Source organism: Hypanus sabinus, chromosome 2 (assembly GCF_030144855.1).
Source record: "Hypanus sabinus isolate sHypSab1 chromosome 2, sHypSab1.hap1, whole genome shotgun sequence".
NCBI lineage: Eukaryota > Metazoa > Chordata > Chondrichthyes > Myliobatiformes > Dasyatidae > Hypanus > Hypanus sabinus.
The window spans coordinates 43,187,270-43,207,512 of record NC_082707.1 but is presented as its reverse complement, the minus strand read 5'-3'; the positions used below and the strand labels follow the sequence as shown (position 1 = coordinate 43,207,512).

General features: G+C 39.5%; 1 protein-coding gene across 1 annotated transcript in view; it reads left to right on the top strand.

The window, feature by feature from the left end:
• mcf2l2 (MCF.2 cell line derived transforming sequence-like 2) overlaps positions 1-20,243 on the top strand; it is a 312,522-nt gene that overhangs the window by 275,250 nt on the left and 17,029 nt on the right. Inside the window, exons 29-31 of the mRNA XM_059944935.1 lie at positions 8,131-8,205; positions 12,497-12,571; positions 14,934-15,014. Coding sequence (XP_059800918.1) covers positions 8,131-8,205; positions 12,497-12,571; positions 14,934-15,014 — 231 coding nt within the window. The remainder of the gene's footprint in view (positions 1-8,130; positions 8,206-12,496; positions 12,572-14,933; positions 15,015-20,243) is intronic.

Here is a 20,243-nt window from a genome sequence, read left to right as displayed (position 1 = left end):
TGTGCAGGCATTGGAGAGTCCAGAGGAGGCTCACAAGAATGATTCCAGGAATGAAAGGGTTAATGTATGAGGAGGTCTGGACCAGTACTTACTGGTGTTTAGAAGAATGAGATGGCATCTCATTGAGAAACCTATCGAATATTGAAAGGCCTAGATAATTTGAATGTGAAGAGATGTTTCCTATAGTTAGGGAATCTAGGATCATAAGGCACAGTCTCAGAATAGAGGGACATCCATTTTGAACAGAGATGAGGAAGGATTTCTTTAGCCAGAGTGTGATGAATCTGTGGGATATGTTGCAGGCCAAGTCATCGGGTATACTTAAAGCAGAGGTTGATAGGTTCTTGATTAGTCAGGACGTCAAAGGTTTCCAGAGAGAAGGCAGGAGAACAGGGTTGAGAAGGATATAAGTAAGGCATGATGGATGGTGAGGCAGACTGGATGGGCCCAAAGGCCTAATTCTACTCCTATGCCTCATGATCTACATGACGATTCTGCCAAAGCACCTTGCACTGCAAAGAACACACATTCATATCCAGCTAAAAAAAAATTGAATAGGAGTAGGGTGGAAAGAGTGAAGCTTCCTTTTTGTGAACTTTTCAATCCATTCTGTCTTCTGTTGTGATTTTTAAAAAGTATACATTTGTAGTTGACTGGTAGGTGAATTGTTACCATGCAATTACAAAAAATATTAGAGCAATTCAAATTGAATTCTTGACTGTAAAAAGATGGGTTTATTTTTTATTAAAAGTTCATAATTCCTTCAACTAGTGATATTTTCTTGTGACTTAAATCAGAAATCCACATTAATATTAGTATCTTAAAAAATTAATCTCCTCTATTTATTCACAGCTCACTTACAATTTATATGTTCATCCCCATTTTTAAAATATGAATTGATATGCTAGATAAAACAACACACAGCACAAAATATGAGCCATACTGACCTGTGACCTGTACTTTCGGCAGTTACTTTCAAAGCAAACTTAACTTTTTTTTTGTTCATGTGCTGCTGCTGATTTACTGATCTGGAAGGGACTAAGAAATGCTTGAGAAATGTATAAGAATTACTCAACTAGGAAAAGACTTGTATTGTGCACTTACGGATAATTCAGTTTTCCACCTTATCTCTTCCTCTTCCTCTTTCCTAGCTGATGTCCCTTCTGGTCATAACCTTGACCGTTCATCTCTTGCTAAAAAGAGATTTACATTGCAGGGCCTTTCCAATCGCAGATCTCTGCAGCCAGGTAAAACAAATAAGTGCAACCAGTTTAACTTCACTGTCCATCCTATTTTTCATGGTTCTCCGTCATTCCAAGCAAACAACTTGTTCTTATTCCATGCTATCTCCATGTGTAGTTTCTGAAATATTGAATTGTGTTTCGTGTCTAAGGTGTGTGTGTGCTTAATTTTGTCATCCAATTTCCATCCGACTTCTATTGATTGTTTTCAAATATCTCCACAGTGAGCATTGCTACTGTGTGTTCTAAACATTAAACAATTGACTGTTAATCTTGGTACTTTCTCTCCATTGATACTAGCTAAATGGAACAATGCAAAAGTAGTGTTGTGTGTACAGATTTCTCAGCAATCTTTTGTTTTGCTTTAGTTGATGAACATTTATGGAAGAAATTTTCAAAATAAGTTGAGATAGTTGTGCAGAATGATGGAATGTGTGGATGCTAATGCCTTGCTAACAAAGTAGACATCTCTCTTTTCACAAAGCAAACCAGCTGGACTGTCAAAGATCAAACCTTTCCTGTCACACTGCATGAGGTGGGATTGAAGCATTACACAATTCATTTCTCTCTGCCACATTTATTCAGCCTTGTTCAGGCTATTTGGTCACTCCTACTCCTCAACCATTTGCTGATCTTCTGGTGCTGTGTCCCTTGCAGTTCCTCATTGATTGCAACCAGGCTCTCTGCTACTGGAAGCACTGATCTAGGAAGATAGACTGAGGCAAAAGCAGATGTAGAAATACTATCTCATTAAAGTACAAAAAGCCAGGCAATCTACATTGGGGCATCACAGTAACGTAGCAGTTAGCGTAATACTATGATGGCTCAGGGTGTCCGAGTTTTGAGTTCAATTCTGGTGTTGTCTGTACACCCTCCCCGTGGGATGCTCTGGTTCCTCCCCGCCCCACACACCATCCAAAGTTGTACCATTTAGTAGGTTAATTGGTCATTGCAAATTGTGATCAGGGTAGGGGGTTAAATCGGGTGCTGTTGAACGTTGCTGGGCAGTGGAGCTTGAAGGGCCAACAGGCCTCTTCCTCCCCGGGCTCTTCGGGACTTTCTATCCTGCAAGTGTTTGCAGCACCTTTCCATCTTTTCCAGATTTTCACTTATTTACAAAGTACCATTTTTTGAAATTTCAGAGCAATTTTGAAGACAATTCAATTTCAGTCATTTAGAAAATAGTCTGGATGTTGAAAGCCATTTCCTCTGGGAGGCATGTATCAGTTGGTTGAATATTTCAACATCTACCATGTAATTTATGCAATCTAGGTGGTGTTCTTCATTTTAACTCAAAGTAACAAACGTCCATTCTATTCAGCTGCAGGGTATATGCTAAAAACAAACAAATCTTTCCCTTTTTAAATTGGGGCTGGTGGCTCATGTCTTTCCATGGGTGGTCACACAACAGAACCAAACGGTGAATTGAACCTCCGTGAAAGTTAGTTGTGAATCACAAGACTAAGTAAATGAAGGATTATAGCATTAGAAAAACACTAAAGATATGAAAACGTTTATGAATTGCACAATCTGCCCAATGCCAATGAGGCAGGTCAAATATTTAAATATTACATCCACACTCCTTACTTAAGCATTCCAATAGTCCTATCATTTCCACTGGCAGCAATGAGGCATGACAAAGTGTTGTTGTGTCAAAATATGATGATGATGATCGAAGAGCCAAAGCCAAAAGTCTTAAATTGTGGACTTGGGAGCTCATCTGGCAAGTCTCCTGTTGATGACAAACCAGGCTGCCAGTTCCAATACGAACAGTCTTTGTGAATCAGCCCATTGTCCTGCCTAAATATTTTGAGACCGGATAGTTCCTTATACAACAACCAATTTAGTATGCAGCTAAATTAACTTTCAGCTACTGGTATGTCTGTGGGCTTTATTTATTTGTGCTCTGCTTTAAAACTTAAATTCAGATATAGACACCTGTGTATTTTTTTTTAGAGAAAAAGCACAATTATGGTACTTTATTACATTTTTCATGTTGTTTTTTTAGAAAGAACAAAATACTCTTTCGCATTTTGTCTCAGAGCCAATTCACAAATCAGTCAGTATGTTAATATTAACAATTCAATTTTCATGGTATAAAAATACCATGGCTATGAGCCATTTGTAAAAAGTTGATAAAATATTTAAAAATTGGCCCTGCCTGACTCAGATTTACTAATGGAGTACATGTTACAATAGCAGCCCTTGCTATTCTCAGAGGTAGTGGCCTTTGGGTGTATGGAATAGATAGATAAGACAAACAAGGGATGCAGATGTTGGCAAATGGAAGGGAAAATGGAGATACCTGGATAACCCTCCAATACTGAATTGCGAATCATTGATAATCCCCAAGACATAGGAGATCTCTAGATAGATTGTGATTTTTCAGATCCTTTTATTTCCTGCCTAAAGGATCATTCATATTTTTGTGTATGCCCCTCCTGCCTTATTCTCATATTTGCATTTTCACATCACCTTTGCATATTAAAAAGTTAGTTTAATGGTAGTTGTGATTTTGTCTTACATCAGTAGTTGTCGTCATCTCAGAACTACCGTATATTTCACAGTACAAATTTTTTTGAAAAGTCTATTAAGTAATTCTCTTCATAGTCAATAGGTATGATGGAATAATGATAAATATTTTCCACAACAGGCACTTTATAAATGCAATTTTATTTATTCACGTTTCTTTTTAAAAATTATAGCTTTGGAAGAAAATACACATTCCAAAAATACTCTTGAAGATAATTTGACAAAAACAATAGATAAAGCATTCTTGAATAACAAAGGAAACCTTTGAACTCTTGCTATTATATAGAAGTGATCGCTCAAGGTCTGGTTGGATACAGCTGCTTATCTGATAATAATTTTCTGCAATTTAATTTGAAAGGGTAATATTAACCAACGTCACAAGCTGGAAAATGCATTTGTTAAGATATTTTCTAGGCTTTCATTACTTTTCATTGATTTAAGCCACACTTTGTATTAATTAACTCAGACACAGCATTTTTCAAATCAGACCTGACAGAGGATTTACTCTTTGATTACATGTACAATCATCTGCTTCAGAGCTGGATGAAGGACACATCCTACTTGTTAATTTACATGTTAGGCTTTAGGAACATGATTTTATCTCCAGAAAAATGTAAACTTAAAACAAAGTGCCACATATGTTCTTAATTATTTCACATTTAGAAAATAAATCCCCAGTGTTCATTTTATATTTTTATAATTTAGCTTGAAATATTTATTTTATGGCAGCTTTTATTTTTAGGGACAAGGATTGTAAGTTATAGGATACAGTGGTGGTAGGATACAGATTATTGAGGAATTTAAGATATGGTTACTGGGTTGCATTTGACTTGGGTTACAGCTGTCTACTTTTCTTCCTTCATTCCTCGCCTTCCCCTGCTTCTGTTCTTCTCTCCTGGGCCTCTGCTTATTCGTGTTTACAAGTTCTTTTTCACCTCATGATAGTGCAAGTCATGCAATAATATACTTCGGGCGTGTTGAAGATGCAAAAGATTTTCTGAAACAGTCTAGGTAGAGAAGTATGGATTCACAACATCAAGGAGTGCTCTTTTAAAGATCTTGTGACATCTTTGTTCTCATTGTATGTATCATGTGCAGATGAACACATGTTGTGCACCAGAGTCATATAGCATTTCATCAATGGAAGTCCATTGCAGTGGTTAGTTTGAACTGATGCATGTGGCAAGGGGCATGGTGTTTAAGTAAAACATGAGCATTGACTACATACTGTATGTTCAGCTGTGCAAGATTAAGTGGTAGGACTGAAACCAAATCCGTATGTGTTCCTCATCATCTGTGATTCTTGACTGGAAAATATTCTTGTCTGTCATTCTCCACTTGACAAGAACGTAGAACATTACCGCACGGGAATAGATTCATCAGCCCATGATTTTATATTAAACTAATTAAATTGGTCATCGAATGCCAACTAAGCTAATCTCTTCACCTACATATTGTCCATATAACAGTGGTATGCAAAAGTTTGGGCACCCCTGGTCAAAATTTCTGTTACTGTGCATAGGTAAGTGAATAGAAGATGAACTGATCTCCAAAAGTCATAAAGTTAAAGATGAAACAGTCTTTTCAACATTTTAAGCAAGATTAGTGTATTATTTTTGTTCTGTACAATTTTAGAGTGGGGGAAAAAAGGAAAGGAGCACCATGCAGAAGTTGGGGCACCCCAAAAGATTTGGGTTCTCAGATAACTTTAACCAAGGTCTCAGACCTTAATTAGCTTGTTAGGGCTATGGCTTGTTCACATTCATCATGAGGAAAGGCCAGGTGATGCAAATTTCAAAGCTTTATAAATACCCTGACTCCTCAAACCTTGTCCCAACAATCAGCAGCCATGGGCTCCTCTGAGCTGCCTAACACTCTGAAAATTAAAATAAATGATGCTCACAAAGCAGGAGAAGGCTGTAAGAAGATAGCAAAGTATTTTCAGGTAGTTATTTCCTCTATTCATAATGTAATTAAGAAATGGCAGTTAACAGGTTGTGGTCTGTGGACTGATGAAGTTAAAATAGAACTTTATGGCCGCAATGAACAAAGGTATGTTTGGAGGAAAAAGGGTGCAGAATTTCTTGAAAAGAATACCTCTCCAACTAGTAAGCACAGGGGTGGATCGATCATGCTTTGGGCTTGTGTTGCAGCCAGTGGCACAGGGAACATTTCACTGGTAGAGGGAAGAATGAATTCAATTAAATACCAGCAAATTTTGGAAGCAAACATCACACCGTCTGTAAAAAAAAAAGAGCTGAAGATGAAAAGAGGATGGCTTCTACAACAGGATAATGATCCTAAACACACCTCAAAATCCACAGTGGACTACCTCAAGAGGGGCAAGCTGAAGGTTTTGCCATGGCCCTCACGGTTCCCTGGCCTAAACATCATCGGAAATCTGGATAGACCTCAGAAGAGCAGTACGTGCAAGACGGCCCAAGAATCTCACAGAACTAGAAGCCTTTTGCAAGGAAGAATGGGCAAAAATCCCCCAAACAAGAATTGAAAGAACCTTAGCTGGCTGCAGGAAGCATTTACAAGTGGTGTTACTAAGTACTGACCATGCAGGGTGCTCAAACATTTGTTTTGGGCCCTTTTCCTTTTTGTTATTTTGAAACTGTAAAAGATGGAAATAAAAAAGTAATCTTGCTTAAAATATCAAAGAAATGTGTCATCTTTAACTTTATGCCTTTTGGAAATCAAGTCACAGTTTACTCGCTTAACTATTCGCAGTAACAGAAATTTTGACTAGGGGTGCCCAAACTTTTGCAGTCCACTTTATTTCATTTCCTTCACATTTATGTGCCTAAGAGTCTCTTGAAAGCCCTATTGTATTTGCCACCACCACATGGAAAGCAACACACCATTCTTGTGTGTCTTTCCTGTCTGTCCCCCTAACCCAACAAGTCTCCCATCACGATGGCTCTGCCCAACTTCACCCTTTCCTGCTGAGTTTCAGAGACATCAGACCTGGTTGTTACTACTCTGCCCCGCTAGGTTAGCTTCCCCCCTGCAGTATCCAACAGGACATACTTGTGGCCACAGAAGGATCCCACACTAATACCTACTTCCCACACCTCTCCCGATGGTGACCATCTGAAGCTTGAACCCTGGGAGTGACCACAGCAGTAAAATTCTCATCCATGAATCCCTCAGCTTCCTGGATAACCCCGAATATCTCAAGGTCCAGCTCTAGTTCCTTGACCACAGGTGTAGTCATCAGGGAGACCATGAGGTTCCCTGACTTCCCACAACTTTCAGGAGGAATATTCCATTGTCTCAACTACCATTCTGCCTACGTTGAATCAAGGACTAAGTATAAACAACAGAATAAAACCTTACCTATTCCTGCTCACAGAAGCATTTTATAAGGAACTGCTCTCACTCCCCACATCCAGATGACTTGCTCCACCTCTTCACATCAAAACCGCATCTCCTCACAATTACACTGGCCTACTACAACAATGGGTGCTGTGCCTGACCCAGATTTCTTTCTATTGGCTGTTGTTAATTAGCTCATTAGACATTCAATTACTAACAAACAATTTACAAGTGTCTCTTTTAGAGTTTTTCGAAATGAAACTGGCCAGCAAGTTCCAAGACCTCCCTCTTTTAAACTCCTGTGCCTATTGCTCCAAGTCCTGGCTCCTCTTAGTGAAACACGTTAGCAAGTCCTGAGACCTACCTATCATATTGGGTTATCTTAACAATGTATTTGCCATTTCCAGGATTTCTTCAGCATTTCATCAGAATCATTCTTTGTTTAGTTATCAATTTACTTTGTTATTTAAACCTTGATGAGTATTAATAGATGTACAATCATTTCATTATCTTCACTGTCAAGGTCAAAAAGAAAGTTCATTAGCGAACTCCAGGAAAAGCAGTTAGTTCTATAGCTCACAAGGATTTTCTCAATGTGAACCCTCATTTAATAGATCTATCTATTGTTTTCTTTGGTTTGAAATTATATCTTTCAAATGTTGAGTCTACGTTGTGTGAAGAGTCTAATGCTAGAAAGTAGCAATTATATTATTAATTTCTGTGAAAAGATTTAGCTCGATCAAGTTCTCCTTTGTCAAAGTAAAATGTTAAAAGAAACAACTGTATTTGAGAGAAATAAATCTATTGTGGCAAAGGAAAATTTTGTAAAATATGGGTTTTGAAATTTCAAGCAGGATTCTAAAACTAGCGGGGAAGACGAAATGCCTTTTGTTGATCAACTGGAAAGAGTCCAGACCAAGTTTTGCAATTTGACATGGTGTATCCAAACACTGTTTTATAATTATATTCCTGCTGCTGTTTCTAACCTGATTCTCTTCTAATTTCAACATGCATTGATGTTCTGTGTTCCCAGAATCACAGTCTAAGGAACCAACAGTAATCCGTCGTATTTCCTTAGCTTCCTCCATCAGTGCTTCACAAAGCAAAGGTATGTTATAATTACCATTGCGTACTTGTATTCCGAGATTTAGAATATATTAATTTATAATGACTTCTAAAATCCAGTATAAACTTTACAAGCGAATGCTAAACTGTTTCTTACTTTTGCCATAACATGTTTTCTATGTCTTCGTGTATCTTGCTCTGTCTTACTAGATCAATGTATAATCGGTAGGACAATCCCCTGAGCAGAACACAAGTTTGCTTATATTAAAATCCAGTTCCTGTTGTAAAGTTCAAATGCCGGAAACCAGTCTCTCAGTGTGTGTTAGCTGAGACTTTGAATGAGTGGCTGTTGGTCAGATTGAGAAAGTGCAATATGATTTGTCTGTTTGCTAAAACTGAATTGAACCTTAATCAATCAAATCAACCTGTCAGTTGAAGAAAATTGTTATCAAATATGTTGTCTAGTTCCTCAGTCCAGTCACCTGCAGTTTAATAATGAACTGAGTGACCTACAGTGTCGGGAAAATATAAATACATTTGATACAAAGACCCAGATTGTATTCATTAACCCAGTCTCATACACTCTTAATGAACTTGTGTCTTTACCTTTTCACAAATAGAATTTTAAAATACACATCAGATTTTTGCTCAGTTTAGCGCTTTCTTCACTTTGACAATCAAATCAGTTGCAGCAACAACTGTTTGGGTCAGATAACATAGATGAAGAAGAATTGGAAATTAGATTTAAGTCATTAAATGCTCACAGTTATTTACTCATGGATACACGTTCCATATAGTCAAACCATAGACAAATTCATGGCTATCTCCTGTGAGCCTTCTCCAATGTAATGACTACAAGAATCCTGAACACATTGCCTAAATAAAATTAACACCTTACGGCTATAATCAATAAACCACTTTCTGGGTTTTTTCCTTTTTCCTTTTTTCATTTAAAGGATGTACACACTGTGAAGGCCAAGTCAGTGGGTATATTTAAAGCAGAGACTGGTAGATTCCTAATTAGACAAGGCATGAAGGGATATGGGGAAAAGGTAAGAGATTGGGGCTGAGAGGGAAATAGATCAGCTATGATGAAAAGGAGCAAACTCAATGGGCCAAATAGCCTAATTCTGTTCCTATATCTTATGGTCTTATGTTACTGGCAATGGTGGCATTTATTGGCCAAGTTTATTTGCTTCCGACCCAACAACTATGTGTCAACCAACCGGGTGAGTCTGGAGTCACATGTAGACTAGACTTGCTAAGGGAATGCACATTTCCTTTCCAAAAGGGGATTATGAATCAAATTATTTTCATCACCAGCTTTTTTATCTCTTAGTGAGATACTTGATTTATTCCATTATACAGTTAAGTTTGTTCCTCTGGATCAACACTCCAGAATTAAGACTGTGAATTTAGTAATTTTGCCATTAGATTATCTCCTCTCCTTGCTCATCACAGGCATCACGGATCCGAGAGGGATTTCACCCGCTTTCTACATTCACACTCAACTTTGAATTTAAATATTCAATTCCAATTGTTATTCTATTTTAGATCAGCTAAACCAGATGCTCTTTTATTTGGGTTTTAAATGTATCCAAATTTGAATTCAGAATTTCACACATAAAGTTGTTAATAAGACTGGTATAAACTGTGCTAGAGTCTTGTTATGTCAGGGGCTTTATCTGCAGCTTGTGCTTTAAGCAGAGGTTGGACAAATATGAGTTGTTTTCTCTGGAGTGCTGGAGATTGGAGGATTATAAGTTTATAAGAAGCATAGATAGAGTAGAGAGACAATATCTTTTCCAAGTTTTGAAATGTCTAATACCAGAGGGCATGCATTTAAGGTGAGGGGGTAATTTCAAAGGAGATGTAAGGGGCATTTCTTCGCAAAGAGAATATTGAGTGCCTGCAATGCACAGTATGGGGTGGTGCTAGGGGCAGAAACATTTGAGGCTTTTAAGAGATATTTAGATAGGCACATGAATGTGAGGGAAAATAGAAGGATATGGGCATTGTGTAGGCAGACATGAGCTAGTTTAGTGAGCCATTTGATTTCTAATTGAATTGGTTCAGCACAACATTGTGGGCAGAAGGGTCTGGCTGTGCTGTATTGTTCTGTGACAATATGCATTACATTTCGAACATTACTGTTGGCAGTAATTTGTGGAACTAAATACAGGCATTCACAACACTGTTGTATGAGCTGTACACTTAGTAACTGCACAGAATCCAGTGTTAAAACGCATAAGTCAAGATTGAAGCCAACTTCTGTCACCCAAATTTGCACATCTCAGGTCAACTGGCATCGTGAATTTTATTCCTGTTCTACTCATACAAGATTTGATGCAATATTAATGCCCTATTTTTATCTCTAAGGCTTGACCTACCATAAAGCTTAACCCGAGCTTTGCCTCAACATTATCTGGCTGTTATGGTCAAATACACTTCTGTAAAGCTATACTATTTATCATCTGAGTCTGATATTTGAATTAAATAGCCTGTAGCTGGTGACCAGCCAAAACATAAACATTTAAATCTCAATGCCGGATTATCCAAACAGGTGCCCTTAATTATTGTTTGCAAATTAATTTGTAACAAGGGTAGGCCAACTGGTCCCCACAGGCTTATTTAAACATGTAATAACTCTCATTGTTATAACAGGACCTCATTCATGTTGACCTACAAAAACCTTTCATTTCCTTGTGTATCAGGAATCAAACAACTTCAAAGGTTCTCATGTCAGCACCCAATGAGGAAGAGATTTCCATAGTTTTATGATCCTCAGTATTGAAGCAGAAGAGATTCAAAATATAAAAAAGATAAAACAATGTTTAAAAAAGCTCTCTTAATTCTGCCATTCCTTTTAGTCTGGATGTGAGAGTTGGGTGAAGTTCTGGAAGTACCCTTCTCACATCCATGCCAAAAAATTGTCATGAGTTCACAAATGTCTGTACCTAACCCATTCCTAAGCTAAAGACATCCACTTAAAACAGGAATTAAGTGCCTTGAATATACAAACCAGAGGTGTGCCTCCTCATCTACTATAAGATTTTGATACTAAATACAGTGTATTTTCTGATATTTCTGATTTTTATCGAATCATTGATTGTCAAGCATGGTCAGCCTATGTTCTTAACACTGAGGAGCCAGGATCAACAGGAACACATTTTCTCTTTATAATATTGGCATTGGTGGTTTACCCTTGTTTCACTGATATTATCAGTGTACCAACGTCACAATTCATCTGTATTGTGGTTGGTGTCCAAGGTTTAGTTTCCAGTGAGCTTGAGTTGTGGGTATGTGACTTTTCTGATAACTGCTTCTACCGTGCTACCAATTTCTTAACTCTTGGTGGAGCATTAGAAACGATGACAGGGATTTGCCATTTATTTGATTTGCTGAGTTATTCTTTGAACAATAAAAGTAACAAAGAGTTGGAGATAGGAATGTATTTGTGAACAATTACATTGGTTCATAGGTTCATTTTATAATTTATGCACGCAGAATATAACTCTGAGATTCAACTTCTCCAGATAGCCATAAAGTACGTCTTCGATTGCAGAAGATTTTTACAGCTGAGATAATAAATGGTCTCCAAATCTCCCATGAACTTTTCCTACTAGGTGCCTGTATTAAGCTACAACAGCTGAACAGTGCATGAATATGAACAGTATGCAAATTTAAAAGACATTTTTTGCTGCAGCAGATGATACTATGCCTGCTTTTACAGCTATGTAACTGAGGTGAGAAGATGTAATTTGCCACTGCTGTCAATCTTGACTGAAAATTAAGATCTTAAGACATTGGAGCAGAATTAGGCCATCGGTCCACTGGGTCTGCTCCACCATTCAATCATGGTTGATCCTTTTTTACCCTCCTCAGCCCCTCTCCCCAGCCTTCTCCCCATAACCTTTCCAATCAAGAACCTATCAAGCTCTGCCTTAAATATACCCAATGACCTGGCCTCCCCAGCTGCATGTGATAATAAATTTCACAAATACACCACTCTCTGGCTAAAGAAATTTCCTCACCTCTCTGTTTTAAATGGACGCCCCTCTACCCTGAGGCTGTGCCCTCTTGTCCTAGACTCCCCCACCATGGGAAACATTCTTTCCACATCTAGACCTTTTAACGTTTGAAAAATCTTCATGAAGAAATAAATTTCAAACATAATGCACAGGCATTCAAACGGATATCTCTCTTAGTTCTATGTCAACCAACTTAAATACATATTGTTGATTTATTTGTTTGAAGGAATAAATAATAATGGAATAGACTCTGGAGTGATTATTTTAGACTGTTTTTAACATGTTTTCATGCCTCTGCAACAGGATCACTTTCTGGCCCAGATGTTAAAGCTAAAAGATATGAAATAAAGAGTGATCCAACCCCACTGGGGTTTGAAGGTACAGCTGCATTTAATGTGGGGAAGTGCATGCTGCATATTGAGCTTATGTTCTTATTTTGGTCGGAGTTCTCCATTTCGTTTGTGTCGTGATCATGGAAGAGTTAACTTTTGCATGCTATGTTGTGTTTTGGGTGTTTGTGCCATTTTCTTATGACTGTCTCTCTCAGTTCTTGAATTGGGTGGTTTAATCAGCCGAATTTGCTGTATGTGAGTCTCATTTACATAAGTAATTCCAGCTTAATCATACTATCAGCAGAAAAAAATATTTTGAAAAGCATGGTGAACTACTTTAACTACATTGTTCAAATTCTAAAACAGTTTATAGTCTCTCACTTGCAGTTTAAACATGCAGTTAATCATTTATTTGGATGAATAAATCATCTTCAGAAGATCTTACCGGACAACATTTATTGTATATCTATTTCACTGAGACACATAATTACATACAAGAGTCTGGAAATTTTTCATACATGCTGAGGAAAACAAACCCTGCTGAAATGCATACTCTGTTGAAAAATGATGAAGTTGCTCTAAACTTGACTCTGCTTGGTTTGAATTCCACAGCATGCCCTTACAGTTTAAAGATAACATGATAACAAAAATTTCCAGAGACCTGGTGAATTAATTTTTGCAAAAATAAGGTTAGATATATTATTACCTTTAGAGATTTTTTAAAAGAGTCAAACAGGAGCAACAAATATTTTGTTTATTTTTTTCAAAGTTCAAAGTGAATTTATTCTCAAAGTATTTATATATCATCCTGAGATTAATTTTCTTATGGACATACTAAATAAATCTGTAATAGAAAAATAACTATAGTGGAATCAGTGTAAGATAAATACACGGCAACTTGGGCATTTAACCAGTGTGCAAGAGACAACAAGCTGTGCAAATACAAAAAGAAAGAAGTAAAAATCATAAATAAATAAACAATAAATATTGAGAACATGAGATGAAGCATCCTTGAAAGTGAATTCAGAGATTGTGGGAATATCTCAAAGATGGGGCAAGTGAAGTTGAATGAAGTTATTCACTTTGGCTCAAGAAGCTGTAACTGTTCCTGATCCTGGTGGTGTGAGTCCAGAGGCTCCTATACCTTCTTTCTGATGGCAGCAGTGGGAAGGGAACTTGTCATGGATGGTGGGGGTCCCTGTTGATGGAAGCTGCTTTCGTGTAACATTTCATGTAGATGTGCTTAGTAGTGGGGAGGGCTTTACCGGTGATGGACTGGAATGTATCCACTACTTTTTGTAGAATTTTCAGTTCAAGGGCTTTGGTGTTTCCCTACCAGGCTGTGATGCAGCAAGTCAAAATACTCTCCACAACTCATCTATATAGGTTTGTCAACGTTTTAGATGTCGTGCTGAACCTTTGCAAACTCTAAAGAAGTAGAGGCGCTGCCCTGCTTTCCTCATAATTACACTTACGTGCAGTTAGTGAACAGCAGGACAAATGGAATGGTAGAAATTTACACAGTTGAGATTGTAGGGCTACAGTGTGTCCAGCTGCACAATTAACTACTATTCGAAATGTTTTCATCAAACTTCTTGGCAAGAGTGTCAAAGGATAATCTCAGGTAGATCAAAGAGGAAAATTAGCATGACAAAACCCAATTCACACATCCTCTGGGCTATTTTTGATGTTTCATTTGTCCCAGTGCCACTCCTTACAGTGGCCCTAATGTCTTGTGTCATGAAAGTCATGAAAACGTAGTGTATTCCTTCTTTTGCATTGTACCATCCAATGCATCTCTGCAGATACTAAATAGTTAACAGTTTTATTTTTCCAACAACTGTGATTTCATGAGCTCCTGTGGAACCAATTTCTCCATTCATGTAAACTACAGCTACCAAAAGTGTTCAGTTTCACTCCTCGTATCCTATTGGGTGATGCATAGAACAGATAAAAATATTTAAAAAACAAGTTTCAACTCCATCCTGACAACTGTGAACTGCTTTAAACTTCTTGCTTAAAAAAATAGAAGATTTTAGAAAACTTCCTGGACAATATAATTGATATGGTCTTCAGAATTGTTGTAGTGTATCCAGCAATTAGCTGCCAACTTCAACGAGTAAAATCTGAATCTAGTCTCTGAAAGTTTAGCAGTATTTTAAAATGTGTAAAAATGATCAACCCACTAATATAAATGTCAACTGGATAAAATGTCGATTCATTTTAAATTAGCATGTGCATCTGCTTCAATCTAAATGCTTTGTTTCAGTATCAAGGTGGCATAAATTCACTGTTCAAGTTATGTGACAGACTTATCTCTCTGTGCCAGTTTACCTATTACTCTGATGCTGTTATAGTAACTTACGATAAACATTAGCTTTATAACAATGCATCTGCTCCTCTTGCAGATCCACTGTCCGACCCTTTCATGACGGCAGCAAAGCGTCACAGCACAACCAGCTCTGTAACAAGATCAGTTTCACAAACAGGTAAAGCAGACCCAGGAACATGAGTGGGCAGCTAGTTTCTGCACATGATCATATAGAAGTGTGTTTCAGAAGCTCATTATTTTCTTTTTTCCTTTTTATTTTAAAATTTGGATGTCAACTCTTGCAAATGTACTAATGAAGTAGTAATTAACATTATTACTGAAAATGTTACCACAGTAACTGGTGCAATTAAACTTGCTACTGTAGAAAAATAGTCACTTCCTCCTTTCTCCACCGTTGCTGTTTTGCCTCTTCCTCAAAATGGTGTAGACAAGCATTTCACAGTTTGCTGCTCGCAGTCAGCAGTTTTGAGGATGTTTTGGCACATTAATCTTGTCACTTTTGAACTACAGAGAGCTAGAAGAGAAGCCAGTGAGGCATATTTGTTCTCAGACAATCAGATACTGTTGCTCAAGAGAAAGAGATATCTCAGATCGAGATTTTAGTATTCTCAAGAGGGAGGGTGAGCAGCCAGATGTCGTCAAGTCAAGTCAAGTCACTTTTATTGTCATTTCGACCATAACTGCTGGTACAGTGAGACATTTTTCAGGACCATGATGTTACATGACACAGTACAAAAACTAGACTGAACTACGTACAAAAAACACAGAGAAAGCTACACTAGACTACAGACCTACACAGGACTACATAAAGTGCACAAAAACTGCAGGCATTAAAATAAATAATAAACAGGACAGTAGGGCAAGGTGTCAGTCCAGGCTTCGGGTATTGAGGAGTCTGATAGCTTGGGGGAAGAAACTGTTACATAGTCAGGCCATGAGAGCCCGAATGCTTCAGTGCCTTTTCCCAGATGGCAGGAGGGAGAAGAGATTGTATGAGGGGTTCATGGGGTCCTTCATAATGCTGTTTCCTTTGCGGATGCAGCATGTAGTGTAAATGTCCATGATGGCGGGAAGAGAGACCCCGATGATCTTCTCAGCTGACCTCACTATCCGCTGCAGGGTCTTGCGATCCGAGATGGTGCAATTTCCGAACCAGGCAGTGATGCAGCTGCTCAGGATGCTCTCAATACAACCCCTGTAGAATGTGATGAGGATGTGGGGTGGGAGATGGACTTTCCTCAGCCTTCGCAGAAAGTAGAGATGCTGCTGGGCTTTCTTTGCAATGGAGCTGGTGCTGAGGGACCAGGTGAGATTCTCTGTCAGGTGAACACCAAGAAATTTGGTGCTCTTTATAGTCTCTACCGAGGAGCCATCAATGTTCAGCGGGGAGTGGTTGCTCCGTGCCCTCCTGAAGACAACAACCATCTCTTTTGTTTTGTTCACATTAAGAGACAAGTTGTTGGCTCTTCACCAGTCCGTTAGCCACTGTATCTCCTCTCTGTAAGCTGACTCGTCGTTCTTGCTGATGAGACTCACCACGGTCGTGTCATCGGCGAACTTGATGATGTGGTTCGAGCTGTGTGTTGCAGCACACACACGAAGTCCACGTAGGGACCAATGACGTGGATAGAAAGAAGGAGGAGGTCCTTCAAAGAGAATTTAGGGAGTTAGGTGCAAAGTTGAAGGACAGGACCTCCAGGGTTGCAATCTCAGAAAGATAATGCAGCTAAATAAGTGGCTAAGGAGTTGGTGCAGGAGGGAAGGCTTCATGTTTCTGGACAATTGGGCTTTGTTCCAGGGAAGGTGGGACCTGTTCCGACAGGATGGGTTGCACCTGAACTGGAGGGGGACTAACATCCTTGAGGAAAGGTTTGCTAGTGCTGCTCTGGGGGAGGGGGGGGAGGGCGTTTAATCTAGATTTGCAGGGGGAGGGGAACCAGAGTATTAGAGCAGATAGTGAGGTGGAGGAGGATAAAGGTCATGAGAGAGTTGCAAGTATAGTGCATGGAGTAAAGCCAGATCTAACATATAGAGAGGCTTTGAGGAAAGAGAAGCAGAATAAAGGGTGTAAAGGTAGTAAGGTAGAAGGGGTAAAGTGTGTGTACTTCAATGCAAGAAGCATCAGGAACAAAGGTGATGAACTGAGAGCTTGGATACATACATGGAATTATGACATAGTGGCCATTACAGAGACTTGGCTGGTACCAGGGCAGGAATGGATTCTCAATATTCCTGGATTTCAGTGTTTTAAAAGGGATTTAGGGGGGGGGGGGGGTAAAGTCGAGGAGGGGTGGCATTACTGGTCAGGGATAATATAGCAGGATCCTCTTTTGAGTCAGTATGGGTGGAAGTCAGGAACAGGAAGAGAGCAGTTACTCTATTGGGGGTATTCTATAGGCCCCCTGGTAGCAGCAGAGATACCGAGGAGCAGATTGGGAGGCAGATTTTGGAAAAGTGCAAAAATAATAGGGTTGTTATCATGGGTGACTTTAACTTCCCTAATATTGATTGGCACCTGATTAGTTCCAATGGTTTAGACGGGGCAGAATTTGTTAAGTGTGTCCAGGATGGATCCCTGTCACAGTTTGTTGACAGGCCGACTAGGGGAATGCCATACTAGATCTAGTATTAGGTAATGAACCAGGTCAGGTCACAGATCTCTCAGTGGGTGAGCATCTGGGGGAACAGTGATCACCACTCCCTGGCCTTTAACATTATCATGGAAAAGGATAGAATCAGAGAGGAAAGGAAAAATTTTAATTGGGGAAGGGCAAATTTTGAGGCTATAAGGCTAGAATTTGCGGGTGTGAATTGAGATGTTTTTTGCAGGGAAATGTACTATGGACATATGGTCGATGTTTAAGGATCTCTTGTAGGATGTTAGGGATAAATTTGTCCTGGTAAGGAAGATAAAGAATGGTAGGGTGAAGGAACCATGGGTGACAAGTGAGGTGGAAAATCTAGTCAGGTGGAAGAAGGCAGCATAAATGAAGTTTAGGAAGCAAGGACCAGATGGGTCTATTGAGGAATATAGGGTAGCAAGAAAGGAACTTAAGAAGGGGCTGAAGAGAAAGAAGGGGGCATGAGAAGGCCTTGGTGAGTAGGGTAAAGAAAACCCCAAGGCATTCTTCAATTATATGAAGAACAAAAGGTTGACAGGAATGAAGATAGGACTGATTAGAGATAATGGTGGGAAGATGTGCCTGGAGGCTGTGGAAGTGAGCGAGGTCCTCAATGAATACTTTTCTTCGGTATTCACCAATGAGAGGGAACTTGAGATGGTGAGGACAATATGAGTGAGGTTGATCTTCTGGAGCATGTTGATATTAAGGGAAAGGAGGTGTTGGAGTTGTTAAAATACATTTGGACGGATAACTCCCCGCGGCCTGACGTAATATTCCCCAGGTTGTTCTACGAGGCAAGGGAAGAGATTACTGAGCCTCTGGCTAGGATCTTTATGTCCTCGTTGTCCACGGAATGGTACCGGAGGATTGGAGGGAGGCGAATGTTGTCTCCTTGTTCAAAAACGGTAGTAGGGATAGTCCGGGTAATTATAGATCAGTGAGCCTTACATCTGTGGTGGGAAAGCTGTTGGAAAAGATTCTTAGAGACAGGATCTATGGGCATTCAGACAATCATGGTCTGATCAGGGACAGTCAGCATGGCTTTGTGAAGGGCAGATCGTGTCTAGCGAGCCTGATAGAGTTCTTTGAGGAGGTGAGCAGGCATATAGATGAGGGTAGTGCAGTGGATGTGATCTACATGGATTTTAGTAAGGCATTTGACAAGGTTCCACACAGTAGGCTTATTCAGAAAGTCAGAAGGCATGGGATCCAGGGAAGTTTGGCCAGGTGGATTCAGAATTGGCTTGCCTGCAGAAAGCAGAGGGTTGTGGTGGAGGGAATACATTCAGATTGGAGGGTTGTGACTAGTGGTGTCCCACAAGGATCGGTTCTGGGACCTCTACTTTTCGTGATTTTTATTAACGACCTGGATCTGGGGGTAGAAAGGTGGGTTGGAAAGTTTGCAGATGACACAAAGGTTGGTGTTGTTGTGGATAGTGTTGAAGATTGTCAAAGATTGTAGAGAGACATTGATAGGATGCAGGAGTGGGCTCAGAAGTGGTAGATGGAGTTCAACCTGGAGAAATGTGAGGTGGTACACTTTGGAAGGACGAACTCCAAGGCAGAGTACAAAGTAAATGGCAGAATACTGGAAGTGTGGAGGAGCAGAGGGATCTGGGGGTACATGTCCACAGATCCCTGAAAGTTGCCTCACAGATAGACAGGGTAGTTAAGAAATCTTATGGAGTGTTAGCTTTTATAAGTCGAGGGATAGAGATTAAGAGTCTTGGGGTAATGATGCAGCTCTATAAAACTCTGGTTAGGCCACACTTGGAGTACAGTGTCCTGTTCTGGTCGCCTCACTATAGGAAGGATGGGGAAGCACTGGAAAGGGTACAGAGGAGATTTACCAGGAAGCTGCCTGGTTTAGAGAGTGTGCATTATGATCAGAGATTAAGGGAGCTAGGGCTTTACTCTTTGGAGAGAAGGATGAGAGGAAACATAATAGAGGTATACAAGATATTAACAGGAATAAATTGAGTGGACAGCCAGCGCCTCTTCCCCAGGGCACCACTGCTCAGTACAGGAGGACATGGCTTTAAGGTAAGGGGAGGGAAGTTCAAGGGGGATATTAGAGGAAGGTTTTTTACTCAGAGAATGGTTGGTGCATGGAATGCACTGCCTGAGTCAGTGGTGGAGGCAGATACACCAGTGAAATTTAAGAGACTACTAGATGGGTATATGGAGGAATTTAAGGTGGAGGGTTATATGGGAGGGTCGGCACAGCATTGTGGGCCAAAGGGCCTGTACTGTGCTGTATTGTTCTATGTTCTAAAGGCTTCAGTACTGGTGGATGCAACTTCATGGAATACACACACATTGATCTGCTGATGTAATATAAATTACATAGTTCAATGTATATTGAATGAACAATATACCTGTTCTGTAATATGTAACCAATTTCTGACAATATTTAAAGTGAGCTGTGTTAATGCAATGACTTATGGTGACTATTTGCAGGATAGGTCAAGATTGATGCATTGGAGGGCATTGTAAAGAATCTGCCACACATTAATGCTTAAATGCTCCATGCAGCAAAGCATTAAAGACTTCACTAAGAATATTAAACACAAAATACTCTGCAGGTGCTGTGGTCAAAGTAACACGTACAACATTCTGGAGGAACTCAGCAGGTCGGGCAGCATCCGTGGAAACGAGCAGTCAACGTTTCAGGCCGAGACCCTTCGTCAGAGCTGAAGAGGGAGGGGCAGGGTGGGAAGAAGGCTGGTAGGTGCCAGGTGAAAAACCAATCAGAGGAAAGA